General features: G+C 34.6%; 1 protein-coding gene across 2 annotated transcripts; it reads left to right on the forward strand.

The window, feature by feature from the left end:
• Positions 1 to 687: 687 nt before the first annotated feature.
• On the forward strand, positions 688 to 25,561 carry LOC144437224 (L-fucose kinase-like). 2 transcript variants are annotated; one of them, XM_078126121.1, is made up of 26 exons: positions 688 to 777; positions 1,654 to 1,784; positions 2,273 to 2,424; positions 3,089 to 3,139; positions 3,944 to 4,078; positions 4,573 to 4,743; positions 5,326 to 5,435; positions 8,448 to 8,538; positions 9,333 to 9,519; positions 10,396 to 10,532; positions 11,276 to 11,377; positions 12,368 to 12,427; positions 12,798 to 12,926; positions 13,114 to 13,215; positions 13,934 to 14,142; positions 14,407 to 14,543; positions 15,563 to 15,717; positions 16,227 to 16,373; positions 16,934 to 17,130; positions 17,397 to 17,500; positions 18,251 to 18,388; positions 18,831 to 18,925; positions 19,460 to 19,517; positions 20,133 to 20,393; positions 21,060 to 21,283; positions 22,095 to 25,561. In XM_078126121.1, the coding sequence occupies exons 2-26, from the start codon at positions 1,706 to 1,708 to the stop codon at positions 23,700 to 23,702; spliced, it is 4,839 nt and encodes a 1,612-aa protein (XP_077982247.1). In that variant the 5' UTR covers positions 688 to 777; positions 1,654 to 1,705; the 3' UTR covers positions 23,703 to 25,561. The 2 variants fall into 2 exon arrangements, with proteins under 2 accessions (XP_077982247.1, XP_077982248.1); XM_078126122.1 differs by lacking the exons at positions 688 to 777; positions 1,654 to 1,784; positions 2,273 to 2,424; ... (1 more) ...; positions 3,944 to 4,078; positions 4,573 to 4,743 and having other exon boundaries at positions 5,330 to 5,435; positions 20,133 to 20,261.
• The last annotated feature ends 823 nt before the right edge of the window (positions 25,562 to 26,384 follow it).

Here is a 26,384-nt window from a genome sequence, read left to right on the forward strand (position 1 = left end):
GATGACAATAAAATTTTACATAAAAAAAACATTCACATTTCAATACTAAATTTTGTATTTTCTAATTTTCTTTCATATTAATCAATCTCATTTCTCAAGCATCAAGCGCCCATGTAGTGTGTATGCAAGATATGCGACGGAACTGCAGCTACGTGGACTGAGTCTGCGTATGCAAAAATTTACTTTCCAACCGAAGCTCGGCGTTTCATTTTTCTTTGTGAACTTGAACTTGGCTGCGCGTCCTGTGGGATTGGGAGTCTAACAAACTTACTCTATCGAGTTTAAGTTCACAAGTCCCTGTCTCAGTCTGTGAAGAACTTGGTCCCTTGCTTAGAGTCAACAGCTTTTCTTTCGTTGGTTGTCTGAGTTCAACACGTATGCTTGAATGGAGTCAGCCAACCCCAAGGAAAGGAACACTTTCTTCAGTATACAGACCCTCTGGAGGGTGGTTTACAAAAACTACCATAGATCATCGATTTACTTACTTTTATCTTGCCATAAAATGGAGAGCCTCATTTCTTCCTCAGATGGTAAACACGTTGAAGTTCAATATAAAAACAGCCTGAATTTCTGTGACGTGAAAGCAGTAGAGCAGACCCTCAAGAACACTTTCCTAACCACTTAACCTTTAACCCTGCATAATTTGCATGACAAATCAGCAAATCTGTGACCTTTGTACCCCGGAAGTTGACCAGCATAGCAGACGGCATCGTAAACACTCGCCGCACATTCGATCAGGTTTCACAGGAAAGCAAGATTGGTACGGAGGGACAAAAGGTGAAAAACAAATCTCAACATGTTACTTTTATCTATTATTATATAACACCCGATATATATACCTCTAAAGACGGTAAAATGGCATTCAGCCCCGTGCCATGTTACACGTTCAGTACATATGATATCGTCACAAGCATTGCACTGTAACAGTCTTGATTTGTCATTGTCCATTTTGTGACCTCATTCGTCCGTGCATTTGCTTTGGTTCTGCTTTATATCTGTTATTCGTATGTTTTAAAAGACACTCTCTTCTTACAGTTTTTAATATCAACTGAAGGTAAACAGTTCTTGCAATCCAACAAAACTAAATATTGGTGTCAGATGATGCACGGTGGAGTTGTACCTCGACTGTGTTTGGTTTTCTGAGCTTGATGTTATCAAAAACAAATATCGTTATGTCCCATTTTTGCATTTCACAGATGACGATCGAGGTGCACAACCAAAGAGGTTGTCATATAGCGTGAGATTAAAAACACAATACTTTGATGTTGACGATTGAAGCATGCTTTTTTCCCCTTTCAAAATGGATGCCAACACATTCCATGAATTCCTTTACTGAATGGAATTTATGAATGGAAGTTGGAAGTCAGAGCACTGGAACCCAGGAACCGTGTTGCAAATAAATAAACAAACAAACAAGCAAACAAAATATGCATGGGTAAATCAAATATTTTAAACTCATGGATAACTATATTTATATACATAATACAAGCCTGTATACTATTGAAATAATATACCATGTGTCTATATCATATGTATATACATGTATGTTGTTTGCATATATAGTACATATAGAAACATGCTATATTTTATAGACTCCAATCTTGTAAAACCTGAATTTCTAATACTATCTATATATTAATTTGTTATTAGTAGAGTGAAGTTCAGAGTTGTCAAAGAACTCAAGGACCTCGAGAAAATAGTGACTATGTCATCAAATGTTGTGAAGTGGACTGCCATTGTATTGACATGTCAAAACAAGGCTGCAGCGTACACATATCAGAAAGGTAATTTAAAATTTAGATATTATTCACTGATATGTATTTCTCAGTTCAGCCAAGGAAATTACAAGTAACCTGAGGGGGCTTGTCATTACGAGTTGCAGATGAGTAGATAGAAAACTCTTATATCATGAGTTTATAATTGGCCAAACAAGAACAACATTTGAAAATATTATACCTTCACAAATGTACCATATGAAAAATCTAGAAAAATAACAGTGGCTTGAAATTTTATAACCCTTGTTTTGATTACAGAACTGACAGTCATGGTCATGCATTGTTATTATGTAGAACAACCATATATATCCCATATTTTCTGTTTGAACGCATACAACTTGGCTTGCATGTGATATAATATTCAAGATCAGAGGATGTGATTACAGAAATAGAATTTGACAGGTCAACGCTAGTAAGAAAATCTCATGAATGTAAAATAACTACTTACAGAACAAAGATATATTGTGACACTCTAACATTTCCATATATTTCTACAGAATTAGAACTCCTGCAGCGGAAGGGTTTTCTTGATAAAGATGTGTTGCTTCTTACGGTTGAAGATCCCAAGGCTGCCATTGGTAGTGGTGGCGCTACGCTGAATGCATTGTTGGTTGTAGCTGAACATCTAAGTTTTAGACAAGGTTATACTGTAAGTCAGAATCTGTTTGAAATATGAAATTAGTCAATAATTACATGTATTAGAACGTTAAATGTAAAGTAGCCCTACTGGTAACCTTAAAGGCACCCATATTATCAAGTTATGATTTTCAATTGAAAACATCATCAATCTGTACACACACTTTCTTCTTTCCTACTGACCCATCATTTATAACTTCCTTTAAAGATTGTTCTGTGAGTACCACAGTATGCATTCATTCCCATTTTTAGATTTTTACCAAAATTGTGTCATCTTCACATTTGCTGTTTCTTCAAAAATGACTACTTTAATAGGTGCAAAAGTAATTTGATGTTCAAGATGTGTTTATTGTAATGTGCCAGACATATCAGTGAAAGGATGTTTATTCATTATTTCATTTGTCTGGAATGTGAAGGTCTTCAATATCAATTTGAGTGCTTTATATTCATCAATGCATAAAACTGACCTACATGTATGTTTTGAGGAATTTTTCAAAAAATATTAGTGTATATAACACTTTAATATTGTATCACATTGCTTATTTTCAAAACCACTGTTTCAAATGAAATGCAATTTGTATACATATGCTAGGTGATTCTGATTCTGGTTATAATAATTTAGCAAAATTGTGCATATTAATAACCTAATTTGCATATTTTTTGTCTTTGTACATCAGGTAGTAAATGCAGATGTATTACAGGAGTCTCACATCCTTATAATGCACATGGTAAGGCTGTATTTCATATTTTTATTCATACGTTTTATATAAAAATTTATATATAGCTGAAGACAATGGCTTGATGTGTTTGTAATTTTCAAGCTTTATTTATATCAAACACAATAATCACAATACTTCATGAGCTGTGTGCCCCTAATAATCGATCAAATGTTGTTGGGTTTTTTTTTTTTTTTTTTTTTTTTGTGGTTTCTTTTAGAGTCACCATATAATGAAAGATAGGAGATACCAAATTTTGGGATGGCACAAGAAACTATAAATTCTACTTATGTAGAATACCTATAAATTCTACTTATCTAGAATTCCATACGTTGTATCATGAATTACTGGGAAACTCCAATAATGTGCCTGGGGAATTCAGGTAGAGTTTACCAGTCCCAAACTGCTCTAAACAAAAAACAGAAAAACTTCAACAAAAATATGTCAAATTCATTGTGATTTTGATATTGTATAATCTGATCACAAGATGCTTATTTTTGACCAAATTTAGAGGGATAAGAGAATAGGAAACAAACTCCACAAAATAGTAATAACACTGATTAAATTACCACTTTTCACAAATTATAGTGGATAAGAAAGTAATCAAGTAGCAAATGAACTCAAAAAAAAAAAAATCACTATTTTTTGATTATTATCCCTGAGTTCCCTTCTCCATTCTAGGCACCAAAAGCAAGCAATTTTTGCAGAAAGTCTGTAATATGCAGAAATGGCTTGATTTTGCATATTGCAGACACTCTGTAATATTCACATTTGGCCAATTTCTGTCTGTCACTAAAACTACCTTTTTTTTTACAGGGTCGTAATTTTCCGTATGATCCTTGTGGCCGGGCCTTTGTTGGTCTTCCTGTAATGCACCATGAGAGCCAAACTACTGGTTATGCAAATTTAATGTATAATTTAAACAGTCTCTTGGATACCATGACAACAAAGGTGAGTTTTAATAGTATACTGATCATGTATTTGTTGAGATAGTCTGAAAGGTCCAGCCATTGGTCTGCTTATAGCCAGTGGTAAGAGAGTGCATTATATAAGCGAAAGGAATGCCTTGATCTTTCTGAGATCGGTTTAATATTAAATGTATTCACAGTTAATGGATGATGAAATCTGTACTTTCCTTTTGATAATGGAAAAACTGGAACTCCAGGGTAAATATAATGCGTCAAACTTCTGGTAAAATTTTGTTCAAAAGTTTTACCAATACTTTGTAATTGAGTATGTCATCATATAAAATGAAATATTAATTATATGGAAATGAAAGCTTAAAAAAAGCAAGGTTTGCTCTTTTCATCCAGTAGATTCCTTTTTGATTAGTACTAGTAGAATGCAAGTTACTGGGTAAGGTGAAAAAATAGGTATATAAAAGTCACTTTATTTTACCCTTAGTTATAATATTAATTTGTCCCTTATCTGTTAATTTCATCTAGATTGCTCCAAACTCACCATCTGGTGTATGGATATGCAGTACAGATATGTTTCTTACCATTCCTTACCCAATTTGGATAACACAGAAAGAATTGTCTGATATCTGTGTGATAGCAGTGCCGGGCAGTAAGGAGTATGCCAAGAACCATGGTGTGTACAAGATAAGTGACGAGGTAGGAAATACGAAGACCTCTTTTCAAATTAGGGTTTAGTAGTTAGATATATATGTAGAGAGTGCTTGAATAGCTAGAGTGGTTGGCTCAGAATATGCAAATTGTCGGTTTGAGCCTCACTGCTGATATTTAATTCTGACTGTTACAGTCCTTGGAATAGGTTTGAATCATGATTGTGCCCCAGTCAACCTAGCTGTATAAATGGGCACCTGGTAGCTTGTATCTAAAACACTGTACACATTTATTAATACTGGTAGGATGGAGGTTGCTATGTGAAGGATTATATCCCATGTGCTTACAGAGACTACTATGGATTGTTTGCTTCCCAGGGAGTTACAGCTTATAAGGAAGTATAAAATGTTGTTACTGATCATAATCTCCAATCCATGTTCTAGAACCTAGGAAAGCTAAGTCAGACTAGTGTGTTTATTCTGTGCATCCTCTCATGTTGTCAGTACTTCTGTGTTTGCAACGCTTGGAGCCCTTCAGAGAACTGGCACATTATAAATTTGCTTTGGTATTATTATTATTGTTACTATTATTCAAATTAACATGATGACGCTGTCTTCTTTTTTGGAATAGAATGTTGTAAAAGACATTGTATACCAAGGTACAAAAACTGCCATAGAAATGTGTACACTGCCAGATGGAGATGTTGCCTTGGTTACAGGAGTTGTCTACATCTCAGTCAAGTAAGTTTTACTTTGAGGATAGTAGTTATTGTCTATAATCGTGCAACTGAAATCACTCTATTGTGTCCATGGAAACCGACATCATATAATATGTGATGAGACGGCCATTTTTAATTGTACAAATTAATCATGGGATTGATATTTTGTATGAAGAAATTTTTCAGAACATTAATCTCTCAATGATGCATGATATTCAATGACTGATAAGTTTTCAAGAGATAGGTCGTAACATTGTACTGAATTTGTGCAATTCAAAATGGCCGCCCCATACTCTGCTTTTGCTTATTTTTCTAAGGAATATATTACATGTACACTCGGCCTAGATATACTGGGATAAAATTACTTTTTAAAGATGGGATAAACAGAAAGTTTATTTTTTGCAAAGAATATAGTGACATAACCCTCCTGTAAGTTTACTGAGGATAATATTTGATAAAAACCACTGATTTAAATTGAGATAAACCAAAAGTTGATTTTGCCAAGGATTATAGTCACTGCAGCAGAGAATAGACATCACGAAACACATCAAAATTCTCAACTAAAATCATTAAAAAAATTGAGCGACACCAGTACGTTCATAAACCAAACCTTAAAAGTATTGAAATTTTGACAGCTACTGTCAGAGTTAATTGTGATGTGAGACTAAAATTGACGTCTACGATATATTTACTGTACGAATTATACAAAAGAGTTCCTGAAATGATATTTTTGAGTTAGTTGAAAGAGACATAATTCATTGAATTTTATCCCTTTCATTTAAATCATGTTATGTGAGACTAAAATTGACGTCTACGATATATTTACTGTAAGAATTATACAAAAGAGTTCCTGAAATGATATTTTTGAGTTAGTTGAAAGAGACATAATTCATTGAATTTTATCCCTTTCATTTAAATCATAAAAAGTCACAAATACACATATTGTAAAATAACAAAAAAATGTTAACCATCATATTTCTAAGGAAGAGTTGATCAAAGTCACCCGTTCCATCATCCATGTAGTCATAATGTACCATTGTAAAATAGCAGCAAATGTTAAAACATCATACTTCTAAACGAAGAGCAGAGCTTAAAGAGATGTTAATTACTGAGTTATTGATAAAAGTCACCCATTTCATTAACCAGTTGTAAAGAATTTAACATTGTATTAAAAATACCAGCAAATGTTAACCTTTGTATTTCTACAAAGCGGACGAGTCCTTCTCTATGTGCTACACTCGTTTGTAGCATTCATATCAAGTGTAAAAATATACTGTTTCAATTAGTGTATTTGCAAGCCTAGCATGTGGTCTTTCTAATGTGGTCAATTAGCAAATGAAACAGTATACTTTTACACTTGATATGGATGCTATAAACGATTGTGGTACATACAGAAAATGCTTTACTTTGGTGTAATGGGCTGTACTTGATATAGATGCTATAAAAGATTGTGGTACATACCGAAAATGCTTTACTTTGGTGTGATGTTTGTTAAACAGTAAAATTTTGTTTGATACAAAACTTTCCTTTTTCATCATGAGGTGAAAAAATAAATAATTGATGTGTGTTTCCAATAACATGGCCTCAGACAATAGGGTAGGTAGGTCAGGATTTTATTTTATTTCATTTTGTCTTTTTAATTATTTTCATGTAAAAAAATATTGCTTCAATCCAAAACCAAACGAAATGTTGATCAGAATACCCCGTCATTCTGTGATGAAAGAGAGATAGAGAGAGAGTGAGTGAGTGAGTGAGTGAGTGAGTGAGTGAGTGAGTGAGAGAGAGAGAGAGAGGGAGAGATATACCAACTAGAGTACTCTACAGCATACATTCCTTCCCTTTCAAATATAAACTCTGAGAGAAATATTGTGTGTGATAACAACACAGCATCCAACAGAACTGAATTCTCTGTAGACTTTGAAATGTTCGATAAAATGCAAACACAGGATAAAGGTATAGATTGTGAGACATACATTATACGTGGTAACAACAACAATACCCCTTCCTAAAGGACTCTTTCTATCACAGCATAATAGATAACAACAAGACATTTGTGATGATGCACCAATACAATTAGTGAAATTGGATAAATTATTAATTTTGTTTGGAAATGAAAAATGCTTAATAGACAGAAAACTATTTGAGTATTTTTTGTTTGGAAATGAAAATGCTTTGTAGATAGACAAAAGATACAAGAAAAAAGTGATATGAATTCTGGTCAGTTGTGGAAGGATTATGATTTAGAGTGGAATTATATTAAAATGGGTGTATGATACCTCCTTTTTTTTACTTCAGTTGGAGAATTGATTAATTAACTTCATTCATGTCAGATTTTCTTCTTTGTTCTTAAAATTGTCATAGTCGTTTTTATTTCTCCCTTTCTTTCATGGAGTATTTGCTGATTTGACGAGGGTAAATGCACAGAAATTCTGTCAGCCTACGTCGTTATATTGGCCATCCAACAAAAAACCCTGAATAAATGTCAGTGAATATTATTGATATTGCAAGTTAATATTCGTGATCTTTATAATTTTATTGCTGCTTTCAATACCTCTTATTTTTACAAATAAGAAAAAATGACCGCATATGTACCAGTGAGTATTTGGACCAGTGGGTGTTCATATACTGGTGGTATTTGCACTGCAGTGCAACACTGACCGAAAACAATATTAATTGCATACCTGTATGTAAGTGATATGCCAATGAGCCTGTGACTGTTCCTTGTACACAAAATCGCATGATTTGCACAGACTCAGTATAATTTTTACAAAATTTTGCAGTTTCTGAAAAATATGTAATGATAAGAGAATCTCATGATAAATGAGTTCCAGTGTTGGGTACTCAGGGGTATTTGTGCCTGTGCGTGCCGTGTTTTCTGGTGCACTGTCACTCACTTCGTTTACTCACTACGGTGATGAAAATACGACTGCAGAGAACACTGCAAGCTCTCATAGAAATACCCCGCAAGTATTCCACACTTGCATTCATGCATCATAGGGTTCTATCATAGTTAATTATTAAATTTTTTTTACAGGATAGCTGAGAAATTGTTATCATTTCATGTGGTACCACCAATAACAGGATGTACCTACATGGGGATGGATAGTGGTGGTAAGCCAATACAGGTAAGTAGGAAAAAATATAGAAATGATTGATTTAAAAGAACAGTTTATGCATATGAGGTGAATAGAAGGAAAATAATCAATGAATGTAAAGAAAAAAATTTCATTCAGTCAACAAGAAGAAAAGTTTGTACTACTGGATTGAATTTTTTTTATCAATATTGAACCAAAAAGGGACAATATAATGAATGTATTGAACTGTTTTCTCTAGATGTAAGTCATCTATAATTATTTTAATACCAGAATTGGAATAATACATCCTTTGGTTTATTGTAGGATTGAATGTTGATATAGTAAATGGATTCTTAGTAATGAAAAGACAATATCCACTCAAAGAGTAAAAAATTATTGCGTATGAGAAATGTGCAGATGTTCACAAAATAACAGTCTAGTCTACCTACCCATTGAGTCTGTAGAACACTCACCCTGGGTTTTGGGTCGGTCACAGAAAAATCCCCTGTTTCCAGTGGGATTTGAACCCGTGACCTCCCAACTGCTAATCCTGTGTGCTAACCACTATGCTACAGGGATTTTCAGGCAAACCTTTCCCCGAGGTGGCACATTCTACCAAATTTCTTGTATTATTTCAAAAGGACCAGGAACAAGGTTTAGTATGTTAAAGTTTGGAGAGAGGTGTTTTTTTTTGTTTTTTAAAAAAAATTTTGTGCTGGGAATTGCTCGGTCATTAGGTTTGGCGAGAGTTTAAGAATTTGGATTTTCAGGGAAGTTTGTCCACGAGGCATCATATTCACAATACTGACATATAAATTTTTTTTATTTTTTTTTTCTGTGTACAGCTGTCTCTCTTCTTTGACTTCTTACTATGTATGGCAAGTGAAGTAACTGAGGAAGACTTTGTATCGGGTGATAGGGCAGGAGCTTACGGTAGTTTACTACAAACAATGACAGACAGAGAAGTACAGGCTATAAAGTTAGCTAGGGCCATGCTGTGGAAAGTATTCCATGATACTGAACTGAAAGCAGGTAGGTATTTGTTGTTGTATTAACATAACTCAAACCATCCATTTCCACCGTAATGTAATTTGTCAGTATGTGGTCATTTGGTGCCAGTTGTTTTTTTTTGTTTTGTTTTTTTGTCTTTGGTTTTTGGTGAATTGACTTAACGGGTCAACAATATTTAGGAATTACATAATTATACCTCCTCAAGCTAATTCATGAAAAATTGCGAAAAATAAGTTAAAATATTCCAAATTGCCATTATTTTTTTGCAATTTTTCATGAATGAGCTTGAGAAAAATGTCAGTGATCCACAGCTGCTTGCAATGAGATAATAATTTTTCAAAAAGTAATTAATTAATTTTATTGTTGCAACAGACACACAGTTAAGTCATGGTCGCATAGTAGAAAAAATGTATCATTATTATAATTGTATTTGGCATTCCATTTTCTAAGGTTGGCATGACAACGTTTTTGAATACAAATATATTTATACTGTATTCAAGCCAAGTTATTGACTTTGAACAGAACATATGGATTATATAGCCTGGTTGTGCTGTCATGACAACACGTCTATTTCTGTGTGGTGCTTGAAAGAAAGCTTATATTAGTGCCTGTTGCATCAGTAAACTTAATTAATTGCTTTTTGAAATTATTATCTCATTGCAAGCAGCTGTGGATCACTTCCATTTATGGCGGCATTTTTCTGTCAAATTATTTTTGAATTATTTTGTTACTGGAACACATAAAAGGTGACAGTTTCTTAAAGAATTGAGAAACGGCATTAAAAACATCATGATACTAAGCTTAGCAAGATATATGCCATGATAGAATACAGTATCACATGATTTGTAATAATATAATAAAATTGTTTTGTTTACTCTGTTTATTTTTTGTCACCAGTATGTTTGGAGGATGGTTGCCATGACTACATGAATCTTCTAGCAGCTGCTCATCACAAGCACTTGACAAATTGTCCGTTACAAGTAGAAGGCGAAAAAAGGTGGATTTGGCAAAATATGACATATTCACATTCTCAGGTAAAACAAAATCCTGGTTTTAATCAAATTGACTATGTTTGTATAATTGTATTTATGTCATGGCTGTGTTTTACTTAGAGATGGTGAACTGTGTTTACAGTACAAGAAAGTATATAAAAGTATCTCAAACTGAGAAGCGGGCCAAAAACATGGAACTTCAAATTTTATTAAAATCTAACCTGGGTCTAGTTTTAAGGTTTCAACCAGTCATACATAATGATATAAGGAGTTATTCATTACAAATTCTGTACTTCAAATATTAAAGTGGCACAAGCCAAGTTTGTTATGTTTTTTTTTAATTTGCTGATGGACCATGTTAACATATTGATGTCAGCCAGTGTGTCAAATTTGTCATCGTAATTATTTTCTGTTGAAACAATAGAACAGACTTCTCTGTCCTCCATTTTGGATCAGAAGTGGATAGTGTTTTATAGATATTGTACACGATAGAGGGCGCACCACTACTGAAGTATGATAATATTGAAAACAATTTTTTAGAGAACATTTGCACTGAGTAGGAAGGGTCAAAAAGAAAGGTTTTTTTTTTTTTTGCTTTTTTTTGGGGATGATTGATATGTTAATTACCATGTATAATCAGGTTTATAGAACAGTAAATTAGGAGAACTGTGTTTGAATTTTATTTTGTGACCGTTCCCTTCTTTAGCTGGTACAGCAGTTTTTAAAATGATATAATAATTGAACCCCAGTCAGTGTAATGACTATCATTGGATTTGTTTTTTCAGGACAATTGCAGTATTGAAGACAACAGTATTATAATAAATAGTCAGTTATCAAATGAAGTACAAATTGGACCTAAATGTGTAGTTTCTCATTCAAAGTTACAGGTAAGTTAATGGCATTCAAAGATTTATGGTCATGCCATTCAAAAGTTCTTGGTAAATTTATGCCATTCAAAGTTATAGGTAAGGTAATGCCATTCAAAGATTTATGGTCATGCCATTCAAAAGTTATTGGTAAATTTATGCCATTCAAAGTTATAGGTAAGGTAATGCCATTCAAAGTTATAGGTAAGTTAATACCATTCAAAGTTACAGGTAAGTTAATGCCATTCAAAGTTATAGGTAAGTTTATGGCATTCAAAGTTTTATGGTTATGCCATTCAAAGTTACAGGTAAATCTTATGCCATTCAAAGTTATGGGTAAGTTTATCCCATTCAAAGTTTTATGGTTATTATACCATCCAAGGTTCCAAGTAAGTTAAATGCTAGTTAAAGTTACAGGTAACATTATGCCTCTCATAGTTTTAAGTTTATGCCATTCAAACTTATAGGTAGGTTTATGCCATTCAAAATTTTATGATCATGCCATTCAAAGTTACAGGTAAGTCTATGCCATTCAAAATTACAGGTACATTTATGCCATTCAAAGTAACAGATACGTTTATGCATTGCAAAGTTGTAAGATTATGTCATTTAAAGTTACAGTTAAGTTTATGGCATTCTGAAATATAGGTAAGTTGATGCCATTCAAAGATTTAAGGTTATGCCATTCAAAGTTACAGGTAAGTTTATGCAAATTGCAAAGTTTAAAGCTAATACCATTTAAAGTTATGGGTAAGTGTATGCCGTTCAAAGTTATGGATAATTTACCATTCTAAGTTTTAAGTTTTTGACATCCAGACTTACAATACAGGTAAGTGTGTACTACTCATAATAATGTCAAAGTTATAACCATTAAGATTTCCAAAAAAAGATGTCATTTTTATTTGTTTCCCATCATCTTACATATTCAAAATGTGTTATTAGGTTAGCATCAACACCCCCCCCCCCCCCCCATATATTTTTTTTGTGAATGACTAGATGCTTTTCTTCTAGGGTCCTCTCACCATTTCAAAAGATTCCATCCTGTCCAGCATATCAGAACAAGCATCAAGGGTAAGTCTCTGTTTCTTTTTGATATAGGTTAGAATATGAAGAAAGGTGGGTATAAAAAAACAAGGGGTACGTATCATTCCATTCTAGATAAAAGGGATGACGTTATGCTAAAAAAAGTCTTCAATGATATTAAAACTGAGAATGTAATTTATGATAGTGTGATGCAAGATGAAAGCTTATATACATACTAACAGGAAATACAGAATTTTGTTTTCTCAGGACGTTTTACAACACTTGCAAATGAGTAGAAAAAGAAGTTGAATTTACACAACTATTTTCTCACCTTAGTTGGCTATTTCAATGAATTTGATTCAAGAAAGTCTATCAATTCCATTTATTTGGATGCTTTGTAAATTGTATATATTCACAGTGTATGGCAGGTTTGCAGTTATCTGTTGGTATAGTGCTACAGGGAATTAATATCACACTGGGAGGACCTAGTACTGATAGAAAATCATGTAAAGTCTACACTGTTATGGGAAAATATGACAATCTGCAGGTTAGTATGTATGTGAAGATGTTTTTTTTTCTGTTGTCTGTGATTACGACATTGAACCCTGTTTAAGTTGCAGATGCTGGGATCCATATCAAAATCTGCAATGTGCAAAACTTAAAAGTTTAAGTTAAGGTGAATTTTGACTTCCAATAAATTTCACAATGACGTCTTGATTTGATTATTCCAACAGACTACCTATGTGAAAGGTACAAGTACTTTCTGTAACAGTCCATGGGTTATTTTTCTTCGGAGAACTGGCATTGACAAAGAAGATCTTTGGCCAGCTGACAAGGTACCACATCAGTATGGCTTTTAGCTGTTTTCAACATCTATTGCATTTATTTAATAATATTTATTTTTTTTGAAATAAATATTTCATTCATTATTTTTGAGAGAAAGGATATTCACTTAACATGTAGTTACTTAATATTTACCAGTGCAGTAACATTTTCATTCTGATTTGGTGAAAACAGTGTTACGGTAAGGTGAAGAAGCTAAATTGATAAAAGTTAAAGTGGCCATGTGGATGAGGATTGGGTATTTAGTTTGGATTTCTTAATATATAAAACAATTTTATCACATCTTCCTACTTGAAAAATCAATGTGAAACAACAATGACTAAGTCTGTGTTTGTAACTCAATATATTGCAAAAAGCGGCAAAATATGTAAAAAGTTTGTTATTGTACGTACAATAACAAACATTTTACTAAATTATTATGCTATATCAATTAATTAAGTTACAAACAAGGACTTGGAATATGTTGTTTCACATTGATTTTTCAAGTAGGAAGATGTGATAAAATTGTTTTATATTAAAATTAAAAATCCAAAAATACTATATACCCAATCCTCATCCATATGGCCATTTTAAGAGCCCAGATGCATATGTTGAACAGTATTTTCAATTCCAGTATTTGACAATAATATGAAATAGTTTTTAAATCCCCAAATTTTAGTGTTCAGTATTTTGTAAACCACCGTACTGTCTTGTAATTCATATTTGTTGTAGACTGACTATGATAGAACACTATTCAATGCCAAATTGTACCCAGTCTGGCATTGTACGGAAGATGTTGGTATCCAAGAAGTTCTATGGTTACAAGGAGCTGAAGTTAAAGACAGCGATAAGATGCTACAAAGATGGAAGTATTCGTGGAGACTGTCTTTACAGGAGATTTTACCATGTATTGATGTCAGTGTAGAATTTCAATGGCGAAGGTATGCTTTAGTGTCATCAACAGTGTTTTGTAAATAAAAGGGTTAGGAACCCAGATAACAGAGCAGTAAATGTCATGAAACTTGCATAGATTTCAAGACCTTATATGTATTTTAATTCTGATGGAAGACCCTGGTATTAGAGGGGTGAAATCTGATAAAATATGGGATGATTCCTATACCTTGTACCGTAATATTGCTAAGGGTTAGGATTGTAACGTTTTTTTTTTACTTCTCTGTATTCTGTCTTTTTGTTTATTTTTTCAGAGATCTTTTTTACGACATTGCCCAACATCAAATGAAAGATGTGCTTAGAGGTACTCAAAGTAAAGGTTTACTACCATACTTCAAAAGTGCAGTAGTTGATGGATACTCAGAACAAATACTAGACACACTGGATACAAGTATGTATTACTTAATATACAATAAGGGTTGAAATTCATTTTGAATTGTCAGAAACCTACACGTTACCTTCAGAAACCGTCAGGTTATTAAGACACTTTCAAACACCTGGAAACAAGTGATAATTAGCTAACTCATAATGAGCAAATATTACAAGTTCTCCAGCTAGTTTTACGCTCATGTCTTGCATATCATATATTATGTTCATCACAAATACAAAACTTCAACTTGGGGAAATCCAAAAAATCCGGAAAGTATACTGACAATTTGAAATGGATTTGTTCCCCAACACAAATATTACCATACAGAAGCCAACATATAGCAATTCAACCCGCTAAAAGTGAAAAATGATCATAATATTTCCGTATTAGCCCTTTCAATAAGCTCAAGGGCTTAAACCACTTGCCTCTTAGACCCAAATTTTCAAAATACAGTTACTAAGTATATTTGTGCCCGCCCTTAATATTCTGTTTAACAGTGCCCTCTATAGCAAGAATAAGCAAGTGTCTGGACTGTCGATGTCATCTTCAGTCATGGTGGCAATGACGACACTTGTTCATGAACAGAGCAGTTTTTCCTGATGGAAGTTATTCAAGTGGGGGGGGGGGGGGGGGGGGGGGGCTGAAAACAGGACAATTAAGTAGAGAAGCTGGGAAAGGGCTTGTTACCAGGAATCCAATAAAAAGAAGATAGCGAGGAGGAAAAGGAGATGCAGAGAAACATGAAGATGATTATATATTTTTCTACTTTTTTTGCACAATCGACTGACTGCCATGAAAAAGTAACGGGAAACATTTTAGGAAAATAAGGCCACCCTTACCACTGTGACTGAGGTTCAAGGCATAGTCTGGCTTTGATTAAATTTGTCATATTGCAAGTAAAACCCTACTGAGTAATGCAGCAGCTCTCATTTCATCATGCATAACTGAATCCAAGGGTCCATGTTTACAGATGTTAGTTACATATGTCATCTTTTGACTGATGACTAAATGTAATAAAAAAAACATCATTCTTTTCCTAGTTGCTGTGGAGACTGACTCACCAGGTGTAGCAGCAAGGACGTTAGCCTGTATAGCTGATGTATTAGGATGTATTGCAGATGAGAAAGGTTCCGGTGGGTTGAGGAGTGGACCAGCTGCAAACCAGGCATGGAAACCTGCATTCTGTCTATTAGAGGTATGTAAAAACTTTGCAATGTAGACATTTTTAGTACCGTGATTTCTTTGTTTCTTTGATATTCTAGAATGTTTTGCTGACTTGTCTTATAGGTAATAACCCAATCTGCCCATAGCTCTTCAAAATAATTACATATAATATGAGCTAAAAATATACTGGTAGTATGTGTCTTTGTAGGGATAAAAGTGAACTTTTTGATGTACATGGATTTGGAGTGTGGTTTATGCAAAGCTAGAGCAGAGATAGGCAGTTCAAAAAATTGACTGTGTGATGAATGGCAGCCAACATCGTTATAGGGAGAAGTCTAGAAAATAATTTACAGTATTTTATGCTCATTGAAACTCAATATGTTTTGCACAGTTTAGGGACTCATAACAGCTGATGAAATATTACTGTAGCAGTTATATAAAACTTTAATGGCACATTCAATTATTACCAGTCCCACAACATACTTCCTCCCAGGCAGATGCCAAATTTGTGAGAAAAAAAATGTAACGTTGTGATTCCAGGAAGGTAAGATGTGTGATGGTGTAAAGGCTATGAAAGAAGAAAGGAAACATTGGATGGATAGAGCTGACGATCTTGTCAGAGCTGCCAGACATTATGAAGGTGCTGAACAGATACTGATTAGACACGCTGTCATGACAGCTAGGCAGGTAGGTCAAAGTTCAAAGTTCAAAACTCTAAGCGGTTGACATTATAACAACTGATCCATTTGTATCCATATATTTCTAATAGGTACCGGTCACCTCTTTTAAACTACTGTTATTAATGTGTATTGGGAAATGTATTGTACTGTGTTTATAATTACAGACTGAGAATTATATCTCATTCATATTTCATTAGAGAATGTTCTTTCTGAAATGTTATGTCATGCTTTTTTCCACAAATTAAAAGGTAAAGTCATCCCTGTAATACCTTATTGTAATGATATGATGATGCTTGTTTTCTTGTTTTTAGTAATAGCTGTTGATTTTAACTTTAGTATGTGAACTCAAAGTATCCTGTCCAGCACTTGTGCGGTATTGTAACACCTAAAAGTGATGACCAATTGATGTTTGTTTGTTTATTTCAACTTCATTATGTAAAGCACCAAGTATAGGCCAATAATTGGCTGCAAAGGTTCTAGTATGTAAGGGTGCTAAACGTGGAAAAGTGTGGGACTGATAAAAGTGTTTCAAAATACTGATGATTGTCATTGTTTTATTTGTTGCAGTTTATTTCAACTTCACCATCTGAGTCACCAAGTATAGGTCAGTGGGTTGTAGCACGGTGTCCAGCACGGATAGATTTATCTGGTGGTTGGTCAGATACTCCACCTATCACATATGAACATGGTGGCGCTGTCACCAATGCAGCTATCACCATCGATGGCAAAAAACCAATGGGCGCTAAATGTCGGAAAATAGAAGAGTGAGTAGTCACACCTTTTGAAGGGAGCACTGCTTTGTTTCATAATATCAAACACACTGTGATATGTTAATTGGGGTCTTGTTCAGTTGTGTAGTTTTCATCAGAAAGATACAGCGAAAAGCTAAGCATGACATATTGTATTGTAATACCATATCATATCAAATCTCATGATCCAAACTACTCATTGACACAGTACATACAAATCTTACAAATTGACAGATGAAGATGTGTTCAGTAACTGACAGTTATCTTTACATCTATTACAGCCTCCACCTTGTTTTAGTTCTTGGCACAGATCCAACCAATCAGGTACGGCTAGTCTGTCGTGAGTTGTCTGACCTTGCTGACTACAACAACCCAACGTCACCAGGTAAAGAACAAGCAGTTAATAATATGAAGTGAACACCTTGACCAGCATTGGTACATCCACTTCAGTTATTGCTTTTTTTTTCATAAAAATATTAGCTGGTTATAAGACATGATTCTATATTTTTTGTGTGCAAATTTTCATCTTCTACAATACAATTATTTGCAGCGTATAGGAAATATCAGTAGAGACAAGTTTAAGATGAATCGATCCCCTGAATTTAGGTACTACCAAACCAGAGAGACTATAGAGTTTCACTCTTAGGAGGCACAATGTGTTTTACAAATATCACAAAGGTGTTGGTTACACAGTCACAATACAGGCACTGATAGCTGCGCACATATGCACGTGAAATATTACATTTCATCTCATTGTGAACACAAATAAAACAGTTTTGTGTGTGAATCTTCCTTGTTTCATACAACAATGATGTTGATTTGTGTTCACAGTGAGATAAAAATTACCATTTTTATATACTTGAATGATAGCAGTGTCTGTATTTGGTTTTATGTCATTTGTGACAAAAATGTTTTACACGAGACATAAAAAAAACCCATTGTACTGCTTATTTGAAACTCTATAGTCACTTTGGTTTGGTAGTATCATAGTATCAATGCTTTGACAATTCGATACATAACCTCTGTAGAAGGCTGGATGATTGACCTGGCAAGGGCTCTCTCCTCACAGCTTGCAAACTTCATAATTCAAATTAAGTGTTTATGTTATATTTAGTTTGTAATTTCCTTACTCCAGGTGCACTTTTAAAGGCAGCATTTGTGTGTGCCGAAGTCATTACTCTTCCATCAGACACGTCCCTTAAACAGCAACTTTCTGAGAAATATGGCAGTGGATTTGAACTTCAGACTTGGTCTGATTTAGCTCAAGGATCAGGTAGTTAAATACCTAATTTTGTAAGCTACATATTACACATTTCCATAAACTTGCCGATTAATTTATCACTGAATCTATCTTATCCAGTACCAATGAGAAAAAGAACAAGATTTTGACTAAGCGTGCATAAACTAATTCTTTTAGACAAACTAATAGCTTTCATTACTTTCATTATTCAAGCACTATCTACTGCACATGCAGCCATAACTGATCAACTGCATATGGTAATTGTAATCGTGTCTACATAATACATTATATATTTTGAGTCATATTGAGTACCTTGCTGTGAATTTCTGAATATAAATATGTGAGGAGGACAGGCCCAGACTAGATGTAAGCTATTTCCTGAATCCCCATTTACCTACTGGTATATTTATTTGGGGTATATAAACTGATTACACTTTTCTGAAACAGTTGTCTTCTTTCTTCATTCCCACTGTAGGTTTAGGTACAAGTAGTATTTTGGCGGGTGCCGTTATAGCAGCTTTATGGAGAACGTCAGGAAAATCGTATGATAATGATTCCCTAATGCATGCTGTAAGTTTTACTTTTTTATCAATATGTATACAGGTCAAGTTTAGTATCATGTGTGTGAACAGCAAAATATAGGTTTATACTTGTGCATGATGTTACACATGACAACCTGTGTCTATATGTCAGCAAAATTATATTATAAGCATGTTACTGAACTATTTTCAGTATGCCCCAGTCAGTATTCAAGATGGCATCATTAAAAAAATTGTTTCTGCATTTCATATCTGACAACAATTATCAAATTTCTTTAATCAATATTCTTCAAATAAAATCTATAATATTTCTTTGTGATGTAAAAGGGATGTAAATATAAATAGTTCTTGTAAAACTGAACAAAAACAACAAAATATTCCAAAAAAAAAATATTTTTGCTGTTTTTTTGACAATTTCAAAAATGACATTGTTCAAGGTTTAACTATCTGATTCACCCGAGTACTCTTCATTAATTAGCTGGAAAAATATTCGTGATGTAATAATATGAAAAAAAGAAAGAAATATTAGATATTACATTTAATTTTTTCTTCCCAATGTTATCAGGTATTACATCTTGAACAAATGCTGACAACTGGTGGTGGCTGGCAAGACCAAGTTGGAGGTAAAACACTAATTTCAGAATAAATAATATTTTTAAATTACAGCTTTATACTGCTATTCCAAAAAATATACACTGTCATTTTTGAAAATGTTTGCTTTTGATGTGGTAAGAGAATTACCGGCATAAGGTCACTACCATGTACCAGTTTAATTTGTGTCGTCTATAATGTATTATATTAACTTATCATAAAACTAGAATATATAACCTTTCATTTGTTAAAGTTGTGAATATGCATTTTCAATTTTAATCTAAAAAAATTTTGCCATGTTTTTCTACTTGAAAAAAAAAATAATATGAAGCAACATTGATCAAGTCTGTGTTCTTCTTCCTTTTAAAGTAGCCACAATGTGATTAGGTAGTATTATGCTGTTTTACCATGGCCTCTATACTGACTGGATCTGTGGTGCCGCTACACTCTGATAAGGTAGAGTGTAGCAAAGTCAGCCCCAGACAATAGAACAGGCATAGCAGAGTCACAGAGCCAGCAAATAGACAGGCATATGTTCTCTAGTTGACAAAACGAATGTATGTCTGTGTTCATCTCAGGACTCCAGGGTTCAAAGTTCAAAGTTCATGTTCAACACATGATGATGTGTAGACTTCTGTCTATTTCAGGTTTGACTCCAGGCGTCAAGATCGGACGATCCAAACCTGGTTTACCACTCAAAGTAGAAACCAACCAACTGAACATGGCAGCTGACACAGTACAAAGATTGAATGAGAGACTTGTATTACTGTACACTGGTAAGACAAGACTAGCGAGAAATCTCTTGCAAAATGTGATAAGGAATTGGTATGCTAGACTACCACAGATTGTCAGTAACTGTGATGCGCTCACTTACAATGCTGAACAGTGTGCCAAGGCATTTGAAGAAGGTAACCACTAACTTCGTTAACCTAATAGTCTTGTTAGAGACTTTTTGTCTAATTTATGATCTATTAAAAAAAGCTTAAAACAATTACAGCTTTTGTTATGCATGTTTCAAGTTGCATGAGCTGTTTTTTAATCAACTGTTTTAATCAAGTGAAAATAATACATAACACCTTTTTATTAATATGTTTATGCATGTCTTTGATGACATTGAAAAAATCATCTTTTTTGCATCATAAACACAGTTGATGTCATGTCTGTTCTCACCTATGTATCTGTCATGTACAGGCTGATTTACATGTAAACTTAGCACAAAGGTAATACACCATAGTAGAGGCATAACATTGTTGAATATCAAAATGTAACTATGTCAGATCTAATATTTATACCTGATATAGAACACAGACGTATTGTACAAGTGTTTAGTGTACGCCAGTACTATGTAATTAACTTTTGGTGATCTTAATTTGATTTTAGCATAAAGCAAAAGGGACAGCAGTGTAAAACTTTTTCTTCTTTAAGGGGGAGGGGAGGATGTTGTCTTATTCATAATGAACCAAGGAGATTCAAAATTCCTGTTATATTTTTTAACTAATTAGGTCTTCATGAAACACTCATTACACAATATTTATCCTAAAGTGTAATTATGAATATGTCATTTAAATGACCAGGTGATATTGGTAAAGTTGGTGAATGTTTAGATACTTACTGGGGTCAAAAGAAGATAATGGCTCCAGGATGTGAGCCTAAAGCCGTAGAAAGAATGATGGAAGCTCTCAAACCACATGTCTGTGGACAAGCCTTGGCTGGAGCTGGCGGTGGTGGATATATGTATGTCATTACTAAACAACCTAATGATGTAGATACTGTCAAGAAAGTACTGGCTGGTCTAGAGGTATGTGTGCTACTTGGAACATGTATGATCTCCCATCTCACTGAATGAACAGAAATCCTGTGTTCACAATTTTAAGCTCTGCTGTCAGTGGGGTTGTATTCACATTTGCTCATGACAAATTGAATCAGATGTAGTTTTCAGTTTTTTAGCAGATTTGGGGTAATTTGTCATTAGGTACTGAAAAAAAAATCAGTTCTACCATGATGAACAATGACTATAATTATATAGTAGTGAGCAATTTGTACCACTCATAGAATGAAGAAATTTCTTATGAAGCCATATGCTAAGATGATGGTAGATACCTTTTGTAGGGAAGTTTTTGACTGATGTTGACCTGGGAATCCCAAACACTTCACCACTATAGTTAGGGTTGAACTGTTTCAAGACAATGCTTATTAATACAACATCTGAGATTCACCTTATGCACCCCCTGTATCATAACTAAAAAATCACCCAAAACAGAGCTATTTTGACTGCTAGGTCGTTTCTTAAATGAATTCTTTCTTAGGTTTTGTTTTGCCTATAGACAAGTGATCTAGGTGATGATTTATGTACCTTAAACACTGCTTCTTTGCTAGAAATGAATATTTGTGATGATTGAGTTATGTACATGATAAGATAGCCTTATCAATCAAAGATGAGAATATGCTTGTTGGATGGTGGGGTTAGCCATTAATACAGGAACCTGGGATTGAAACCTGGGACTTTCAGGTTAGTTAGAAAAATATGGATATCTATTGTAATGTGTCAATTGATTATTTTTAGATTTCACAAAATGAAAATTATGAAATATGGATATTTTTGTTTGTAGGGATGTGAAAGTGTCACTGTACATGAAGTTAGTATTGATCAGACTGGTTTGACTATAGATGTTGAAGAGATTGCTGAAGCAGTGAAGGACTCAGATGCTGAAGGTGATGATAAAACTGGTCCTACAGCAGATGTAGAGGTATCTTCTGAAACAATGGTGCCAGACGCTGATAGCTTTGACCAAGTTGGTCCCAGTGTGATTGCAGACATGTCTTCTGAAGCTTTGAAGGAGTCGGATGCTGGTATTATTGAGCAGACAGGCCCCACAGAAGATGCAGAAGAGATTTCTGAAGCCGTGAAGAATGCAGATGCTGAAAGCCATGATAAAGCTGATCTTACAATAGAAGTAGGGGTATCTCCTGAGGCATTGGCATCAGACGCTGATAGCATTGACCAAACTGGTCCCTCTGTGAATGTAGATGCATCTTCTGAAACAGTGAAGTCAGATGCTGGTATTATTGAGCAGACATGCCCCACAGAAGATGCGGAAGAGATTTCTGTTTCTGAAGCAGTGAAGAACGCAGATGCTGAAAGCGATGATAAAGCCAATCCTACAGCAGAAGTAGAGGTATCTCCTGAAGCATTGGCATCAGATGCTGATAGCATTGACCAAACTGGTCCCACAGTAGATTTACATGTAGAAGAAATTCCTGGAGCAGTAGAGAAGACTGAACTGGAAAGCATTGATCAAAATGATACAACAGTGGATGTAGAAGCATCTTCTGAAGCGATGAAATCTGGTGTTGATAGTGTTGACCAGACTGGCTCAACAGGTGACGGAATTTCTGTAGCAGCTAAGAAGTCTGATACTGAAAGCATTTACCAGACTTGTTTAACAATGGACTTACATATCGAAGAAACTTCTGAAGAAGTCAAACAGTCTGATGCGGAAATCATTGACCAGACTGGTTCAACAGCGGATGTACATGTTGATGAAACTTCTGAAGGAGTGGAAAAGTGTGATGTTGATAACATTGGCCAAAATAGTTCAACCGTGGATGTACACGTGGCAGAAACTTCTGAAGTAGGCAATAAACCTGAAGCTGGAAGCATTGACCAGACTGGTCCCACAGTGGAGGTAGAAGTGTCCTCTGAAGCAGTGAAGTCTAACACTGATTGTTTTGACCAAGCTGATGCAACAACAGACGTTCACATACAAGAAACTTCTGAAGCAGTGAAGAAGTCTGACACTGATAGCATTGACTGGACTTGTTCAACAGTGGAGATAGAATTGTCTTCGGAAGTAGCGAACAAGTCTGGTACTGACAGCAATAATCAGACTGCTCCCAAGGTGGATGTCGAAGGTTCTTCTGAAGTAGTAAAATCCAGTGATGAAAGTACAGATCAAGCTGTTCCTATAGTGGACTTGCACATAGGAGAAATGTCTGACGTAGTGAAGAAGCCTGGCTCTGAAGTCATTAACCTGGATAACTCAACTGTGAATGTGCAAGTGGAAGAGACGACTGAAGCAGTCATAAAGCCTGACACTCATAGCACAGACCAGACTGGTCCTGCAGTGGAAGTCGAAGGGTCTTCTGCAACCGTGAAATCTGTTACTAAAAGCAATGATAAAACTGATCCCACAGTGGATGTATACGTGTCTTCTTAATTAATTATCAAGTTTGATACTGATTGATACTGTAGGATTGAGTAAACTGCTGCGATAGTCAGTGCTTCTACTGGTGAAATTCAGAGAGCAGAGTAGATTTTTCGATCACTACTGCTGAAGTTGCAACAACAGGTGCCACAGACAGGTCTACAGCTGAACAAGAACGGAGGTTATGAGAATGGTGTGGTTAAGGTTATCTTTAGTCACACTGTGACAAAAGTCAACAATTAGACATGAATATTGATGAAAATTCCGCCAGAAACCCTTCAGGGTTGAAGTAGCTAAGTAGGAAATAGACGTCTGAATTTGTGTGTTTACAAGGAAAATTCTAATCTTATGATGCATGTAGTCTGTAATGCATGCTATGATGGGTCGCTCTCATGCTATCAACAAAACTCCTTTCACGTAGGAGCAGGCCAGTGAGGTCATGGTGCATTTAACAGTCTAATGATGTGTGGTGCTACTGGGATAGAACACTAACAATGACAACTGTACACGCACAGAGCCACAGGATGGATGTACAAAGAGGAGAAGTTAGGGATTAAACTCCTAGGGAGCTAACTTACGAAGTTTGGAACTATTATACAGTCACAGACACAGCCTGCAGGTGCTATTCATTACAAATCTGGATGCCTCTGGAATACACATGATATCCTAGTTAGGTTTGGTTGACATGCTAGGACGCAATGAAGTATTAAGGCTGCTACAAAGTAACAATCTATATACATGGGTCATATACATGAAAAATGCAGTGCATATCTAAAGTAGTATACGATGGGTCAATCTTTACAGAAATAAGATTTGCAGTGTATAACTTAGTTAACTTATGCAGGATTTGATGCCAATGTTAGTAGGATATTACAATTAAAATCACGAAACCTGAAAACAAAATGCCATCTGGTTTGACAGAAATCTTGCCAACAGTGCTACATTTTATCACCTGGCTTGTATCAATATGTTGTAACAATAGTTTTAGTTTGTGTCTTTCTTAGAAAACCGAAGGCTCAACTACCAGGGTAATAAGTTTCGGTTTTAATAGCAAAGGAGAGCTCTTTGTTTGGATGTGGGTTTTTTTTCCACTGCTTAAATTTCATGATGTGGTTATCATTAAATTATTGGTCTTCGGTATACAAAGATCATAGAATTAACTTGTCCATAATCTATCACTTAGTGATCAGTGTATTATGATATTACAAACTTTAAAAAAACAAGTCTTCCAATAAATCATTGATTGAGGGCGCTCTTATTAATATGACCGCTATTGGCATCAGACTTGTCCCAGGATGAATATTGAAATGTCTCCTGAAGTAATGGAGAAGGCAAAACTTCAAAAGATTGACTTAAATGCTCCAGCTGTAAGGAGTTTGACGTTACCACCTTAAAGAACAAAGTCATACAATATACTTTTGTTTGAGGGCGCTCTTAAAAATGTGACCACGTTTTTCAATGATTGATGGTAAATTGTGCAATGCTGGTTATGGAATGCAACACATATTTTACAACTCACTCATATAAGTTACCACATGGTTAACATTTCTTGACCAGATGTGTGGAAAATGCCAAGCATAGTTTAATCCGTATTCTTATAATTTTTCCACCAAGAATAGCGAGTTTCATAACCATATGGGAGAAATTTTCAATAAAACATGCAGAAACAGTACAGCCAATATTGTGTACATACATATACATGGGGAAAAGCTACAGGCAGCAATTACTTGACTTATGATATTTGTGGGTACACTTCCGTGCAATTCATTGATACAAAGGTACTTACGTGGACAACACAGTATTTTTTTAATACAAGGGAGATTTTTGAAAAATGTCCAAAAGGGTGCATGTGTAGAAAAAGAAATAAAAGAAATACACATTGGAGAAATTTGAAGTTTGTCTGTCTGTTTATTTATTTTATATGAAGTTGATTGATTACATCTTGACCTTTGACACAGAGGATGCCCTGAGATCTGTGTGAGATGAATTTGAAGACACTAAGGGATGATCACATAATGTAACACGCGCTCAAAAAACAAACTTCATTCATTTAGGGGGGAGGGGGTCCATTTTCGCACTTCTAACCAAGTTTGGAAAAATTTCACGCCTTCAATGATACAAGCTTCAATCTGTATTTACTACTAACTAAGATGTTGATAAGGTGATAAAAAGTTACTTCAAATGTGAGATACAGTGCTGGGTTTGCAGTTATATACTGTATAGTATTTTGATGAGATCATCTCCGTAAAAACATGTTCATATGGTTGGAACTTCTTGTTTTTACTGTCATGTTTTATATTACATCAATGAGATGTGAACTAGTGATGTGACCACAACAATAAACCTCAGACCACTCATATTTTTTAGTGGTCTGAGAATAAACATGTGATGTCATACTTGTGAATGCTGGAGAGGGAGTTTTTGTCCTAAACAAACAATGTTCATTTATTTAGCTTGTGTGACATTGTGCACTCGTCCCAAAGATTTTTACTTTGATATGTTGTGACCTGAGAGTTCTCTGAGACTAATACACTAAACTCAGTCATATGAAATGGGGGTGGGGGAGGGGGGTTGAATGAAGGATTGTTTGGTTTAAGAGCTGTTCATATAACAGAGTTCATGAAAGACTGGTATTATATTCATATTACAGAGGTCAGGTACAGTTAATATAACAATGCTCATATAACAGAATGT

The sequence above is a fragment of the Glandiceps talaboti genome, chromosome 7, assembly GCF_964340395.1.
Source record: "Glandiceps talaboti chromosome 7, keGlaTala1.1, whole genome shotgun sequence".
Classification (NCBI taxonomy): Eukaryota; Metazoa; Hemichordata; class Enteropneusta; family Spengelidae; genus Glandiceps; species Glandiceps talaboti.

What these genes read in the sequence shown, in the direction of transcription:
- LOC144437224 (XM_078126121.1), top strand. Translation starts at nt 1,706, where the DNA reads ATGTCATCAAATGTTGTGAAGTGGACTGCCATTGTATTGACATGTCAA. An exon ending in ATCTTTGGCCAGCTGACAAG is followed by an intron (nt 13,216 to 13,933) that starts GTACCACATCAG and finishes TATTTGTTGTAG; the next exon opens with ACTGACTATGATAGAACACT. An exon ending in ATGATTCCCTAATGCATGCT is followed by an intron (nt 18,926 to 19,459) that starts GTAAGTTTTACT and finishes CAATGTTATCAG; the next exon opens with GTATTACATCTTGAACAAAT.